Genomic DNA, 6000 nt, shown 5'->3' on the forward strand with positions numbered 1-6000 from the left:
GAGTAATTATCTTTTGAATATAATAGTGAAAATTCAATTTTGTGTGTTTTAAATTTGTCTTTCTAGTAATTTGTTTTTGTTATATTGTAAAAGTATCAAGTTATAACAACTGGACATATTTTAAAGCTTTTGGTTTGTTTTTATGCAGATAGTTTGAGAAGCACTACTCAAATGTAGTCATTTCTGAAATTTTCTGTGGTCCTAGACAGACTAGTTGCTTTCTCCTCTGGGGAGCCAAAATATATTTATTATTAATTTATATATACAGACAAACATCTAATGAGGCTATATGATATCTATATATACCTTGTAGCTAACTTACAGCCTTAGTAGAGTGCATTAATAATTTCTGTTGTGCACTAACCATTTTTTTTTTCAGACCCTAGCTCCTAGCATAGTATCCAGCAAATAGTTAAATGAAAACCATTAACTATTTAATGCATGAATGAATATATATAACTGGGAGTGGAGGACCTGAGCATTTTGCAAAAGCATTGAAGAGTAAATGATATAAAAGAGACAGAAGTAAAGTTCCATTGAATTTTACAGAAAAGTATTATTATTGATACCTGGGGTTTGGGGTAAGAAAATGAGGGCATGGGGGAAGGCTAGCACTTAATACTGTTGTAGAAGATGATTTGAGCCTGGAAAGAATTGTTAGGATTTTGAAAAGTTAGAAAAAGACTTAGATAGGGAGCATATTGCTCAACTACACTGTTAATGCTATTTAAAGTTGTTTTCTTTACAAGTCTTGCATTATGCTTGTTTTGCAGACAATGTATTTCAAAGGCATTGAAGCAGGCAAAGTTCCCTATTTCCCCCATGCAGATACTATCATCTATTCCATCTCTACAGCAATTTGCTTCCAGGCAGTAAGTATAGCTTTTTGAAATGAGAAATAGAATTATTTCTCTTTTTAATGTGCATTGAACCAATGGGGGAAAAATAAAGACTTAGGAACATTTTTGTTTATTATATTTTATGCTTTTTGTGTGTGTGTTTTTAGCAAGAAAGCTTTCAAGTTTCAAATCATTAAACATATTAACTTAATGGGCCAGTTCCTGTTTTAGGAGCACAACAATTTTTAGGTTTAAGTAGAATGCAATTTTTATAGGTAAATTATTACTTTAGTACCTTGGCTAAAATGGCCCAATTTAATTATACTTATTTCAGAAAAAAGATACTAGAGTCATAAGTAAGAATAATTGCATTTCTACAATATTATTTAGGCATTGAGGATAAGGGTAAAAATTTTGCTTAATAGAGGCATTATTCAATCTCTTTAAATCCTGTAATCATCATTATTGATGTTAATGGTATTAGGGCTGTTGGAAAATTTTACACTTTCGAGAAGTATTGCTGCCAACGCAATAAACTTATAACTAGTGAAGTGCCAGCTACCTAATGGGTATTCAGTAAATGCTTCCTGATAATACTGACTTAATTAATTCAATGATTATTTCCCAAGCAATATTCACAAAGACTCTTGATAATTATCAACTTAAACATAAATACATGTCTTTTATTATGGTCATCACTGTCATTTTTAAAACACAATGAGCAATAAAAATAGCGGTAAGCTACTCTATTGCCTAAGACTGCTAATAATCTTTGCCATTTACTAAAGGAAGTCTAATAAAGACCGAATACTCTCATCTTAGGCCGTCATGGAAGTTCAGAATCTGCGACCATCTTACTGGAAGTTCCTTTTAAGGCTCACCAAGGGCAGGTAAGTGACTGAAATGTTTTAACTGGTCATAGAAACAAAGTACTAAGATTTTTTTTTTTTTTTTCATAAGAAAGATTTTGAATCTTTTGGTCTCCTTGCAGGGATATTCTTTTATTCGTAAAGTAGGCTATCCAGATATAAATAAAATATGACCAGCTTAATAAGAATAACAAGGAGTATTCTTTTAATAAATGTTATTTTGATTACTTTTCCCCTATATTATTTTAGATATTTTAAGTGTTGTAGATTAATATCATGTTGATTTGCAAATTAGTTGCTACCTAACATACTTAAGTCTCACTTTTAAAATGTCTGATCTCTTCTTTTTGATTAAAAATATTAAACAGCTTCATATGAAATCATGCCTAAACAATGAACTGATTTCTATTTTGGAAAGACAATGGTGTTCTTTTCCTTAATATTGTAACCATACTGTCCTTTATCTTTATTACCTTATTCTTTATTGTCTTTGTGAGCATTTCTTTATCTTAATCTAATTCTTTGGGAGGCAGCTTGACCTCGTAGAAAGACCATGGGCGTTGGAGTCGGATAGGCCTACTTTTGTCAGCTCTGAGACCTTTAGCTGTGTCGCTAGTGGGGAAGTTGTTTACCCTCATGAGCCTCAGTTTTTTTCCTTCTACCATAAAACAATAATACATACTTTGTAAGGCTGAAGGAAAATCGAAATGTTGATAATAGCACTTAGCCCTTAATAGATACTCAGTAAATTGTTGCTGCTAATAATATTATCACTATTAGTAGTAATAATAGCAAACAATTATAGAGTGCTTATTATGTCCCAGATATGGTTTTAAGATACACACATAATGTACACATACAGCTTCCATATCCATACATGTGTGTTTCATCCTTAAAATAACCATGACATAGGTACTAAAAACACCCCAGTTTTACATATCTGAGATGCACAGAGATGTTAACAGCTTTCCAGAGTCACACAGCTAGTAAATGACGGACCTGTGATACGAGCCCGGCAGCCTGGTAAAGCCTTCCTGTTAATGATGCTGGCGAATGACTGGAGGAGAATTTCACTGCTGTCTTCTCCAGAAGGAAGTGCTGTGGACAGGCCCAGAGACACAGTCCTTCCTGCACAGCAGCTAGATCTGTGCCTTCTAAAAACTTTGTCTCTGTTAGGTTAGGTGACGGATAAAATGAGGGTGGGCTTTAACTCTGCTGAGCCTATTAGAATTTTGAAAACCTGTGTGCTGTTTATCTTTTAATTATTAAATATTTGCTCATTTGGATGTGTTTTCTGCTGGTTGTGAGGCATTAAAATCACATATGAGAGAAATTACATTTAATATCTTTGCCTGGGTAAATGTTAGCCCATTCGTTGTTTATTTTAGTTTCTTGTGATTTCATCCATCAGAAAAATGGTCATGAATGTATTTTTCTGTTTGACATTATTTATTAGAAAGGGTTTGAAAGAATGATGATAATCTCTGGGGTTTCCGGCCTGGGGATTAGTATCTCCTTAAAGAAAATACGGACAGTGCACCTTGAGGAAGTGCGTCTTTTGTCATGCCAGACTTTTCTCTTTTTTCACCTCATAAGTCAGGTAGAGTGAATCATCTCATTTTATAAACTCATTAAATACTTCTTTACTGTGTCCTCTGTTTTACAGATTTGCTGTCATGAACCGAAAAGTCCTTGATGTTTTTGGTACTGGTGCATCTAAACACTTTCAGGATTTTATCCCTAGGTTGGACCCAAGATACACGACTGTAACACCAGAGTTGCCCATCGAGTTTTCTTGAAAATGGCTGTAATTTATTAATGTGTCTTAACGTTCCATTATTTTATCCTGAAGAGTTAATTATGTTGAACAAAAAGAAGGGGGCCCGAGCTTGAATTTCAGTGTTATTTCAATGACAGATGCTCATTTTTTGTTTGTTTTTCTTACCAATCAGAAATACAGAAGCTTTATAGGAAGGTGTTGCTTAATAATTAAGCTCCCTTTGTAGCCAGAATCTGATTCTAGATCACTGTAGTGGTTGACATTATGATATATTATTGATTAAATTATGTCAACAAGCAATATTAAATAATCTATGTTAAAAAATAAGATATACTTAAAATTACTTTAAATGATGATTTTAGTTCATTCCAGTAAAATTCTTGGTTAAAGCTGAGAATATTTCTACATTTTGGGATACAAGGCTCATGGGTACATGGATTTGGTCTTATGTCTTTGGAATTGGTAACTTGAGTAGAGAAACGTGATGGGTATGAAGTGACTTTTCACAGACAATGCTGCTTTAGTGTAGAGCGATTCAACTGGCCATTTTTACTTCAGGGATTCAGAGGTGGCTCTCTTACTGTCTGGATAAATGCCATGGCATCCACACTCTTCTTCCACGGGCTCCCTCATCTCTCCCCATGGTCAGCTGGGCTGTTCTGCAGCCCAGGGAACCTATGTGCTGATGGCAGGTTAGGTACAAGTGGAAATTGACACAACTGATAAAATTGAGATGTATGGTTTAATCTTTTGCAGAAGCATTACACTTGAATATTTAAAAGCAAATGAAGTTACTTTGAAACCTCCTGTAGGTTTGCTATGTTTGCTTTCATTTATAAGGACTGCATTTTTCATAGCTAACTCTGTATGCCATTGTCGACTTAGAAGGGATCAACATTCTATGAAACAAAAATAGTTTGGGCAGGTTTGGCAGTTTTGTTTCCTCTCAGCTCTTTCACCGACACAGTGGATGTTTTACAGCTAAAAAGTGTAAAAATCCAGTGGGTTTTCAAGAATTCACTGTGTCACTAATGGCATTCAGGTTCTCTAGCCTCTTCAAAAAACCATTGTCACTGTTTTTACTCCTATTAGAATAAAGAAGTGACAGAATCCATCACTGCTGATTATGAGTTAGTTCAAGACAGATGTGATTGAAAAACCATGACTCTTAGGGTTTTTCAGGGAAAAGTTATACTTTTCTAAGTTAATCAGAGGCTTAAGTGGTTGTGATGTCTACAGTTAATATGGGGTTGATGATATATTTTTAAATATAATTTTGTTGCCAAAAAGTTTTAAGCCATTGTAAGTTAATTATGCAGTGGAACTTGTGTTGCAACAAGAATTATAACCCAGACTTTAAAAATGCTTAATCCTCCATATTCAATTTCATCAAGCCTTGTACACTTCTGTTTACATGTAACCCTACCCTTGGTTGTTATGGAAAATTGAAACCCAACAAGAAGACAGACTCTGATGCCATGGTAACAGAGAGCGACTCTTTAATTTGGGCAACGTTTTGAATTGTGGTTAACTTTTCAGAATTGACTTGTCTCTTAGGCAGTACTGTTTAAAAGATCATTTTGGTTTCAGACTTCAAAATTGATTAATAAATTAAGTTCTAAGTTTTTATTCACTGGAATCAAAATGGTGATTAGTACTGGATTTACTTATAAAATAGAGCATAACAGCAGAGAAAAAGCTCTGCTGCCGGTACCTCATTTTCTCAAAGAAAAGGCATTTTCATCCATAAGTTGTTTTTATTGACATTAAAAGGCTATGATATTGGAAGACAAATTTCACTGAAATATGATGGGGTTAGTGAAATTTTATTGGTTTAAAAGGTGCATTTCTATGATTTACTTTTTTCTTTTTTACACATGACAGTCATCTTTTATTTTATATAAAATGTGAAAAGAAATAGCCATCGTGAAGCAGAATACAATAGTGAATGTACAGCTTGAAGGATTACTTAACTGATTTGCACTGGTGAATAGAGAAGGCGGGTTTGACTTGCTTGGGACCGACTGCAAAGTGAAGTTGCTTGAGCAAACACAGAGTATTTTTGCGTTCCTGATGACAATCAAAATGAATCTCTCTCTACCTCTAACTAATCAGGTATTGACTGACAACTTGGCATCTTAAATAAAGTCAAATATATGTCTCCATTCCAACATATGTTTTTAGTCCATTTATACGCTGAAGAAATTTTGCATATGGTAACTTCCCACCAGAACTGATTGTATTAAACATTAATACGCCCCCTTACATTTCTTACATCTTTATGTCAATTGAAAAACAGAGCGTTGGAGTAATTAGAGTATTATGGTTGCTTCGTTGCCATTTCTTATATTAATAAAATCCTAGAGTTAGTACCAGCCAGGTACCAACTGAACTTATAACAGATTGTCTCAAATCTGTAGGATTCCTACCAGTTTTTCATCAGAGAGGTTGAAGTCCATTTTATTACTAATTTCTTCAATAAAACCTTTGGTTCAGTTATGTTTTTTATAAA

The 6000-nt window shown here is 33.9% G+C and overlaps 1 protein-coding gene across 2 annotated transcripts in view; it reads left to right on the top strand.

The window, feature by feature from the left end:
• TMEM135 (transmembrane protein 135) overlaps positions 1–6000 on the top strand; it is a 192861-nt gene extending 186861 nt beyond the window's left edge. The window contains exons 12-14 of one of the 2 annotated variants that reach the window (XM_036426250.2): positions 774–872; positions 1662–1729; positions 3375–6000. In XM_036426250.2, coding sequence (XP_036282143.1) covers positions 774–872; positions 1662–1729; positions 3375–3507 — 300 coding nt within the window. In that variant the 3' untranslated portion in view covers positions 3508–6000. The remainder of the gene's footprint in view (positions 1–773; positions 873–1661; positions 1730–3374) is intronic. The other variant, XM_036426249.2, reaches the window with a different exon arrangement.

Source organism: Pipistrellus kuhlii, unplaced genomic scaffold (assembly GCF_014108245.1).
Source record: "Pipistrellus kuhlii isolate mPipKuh1 unplaced genomic scaffold, mPipKuh1.p scaffold_m20_p_9, whole genome shotgun sequence".
NCBI classification, from domain to species: domain Eukaryota; kingdom Metazoa; phylum Chordata; class Mammalia; order Chiroptera; family Vespertilionidae; genus Pipistrellus; species Pipistrellus kuhlii.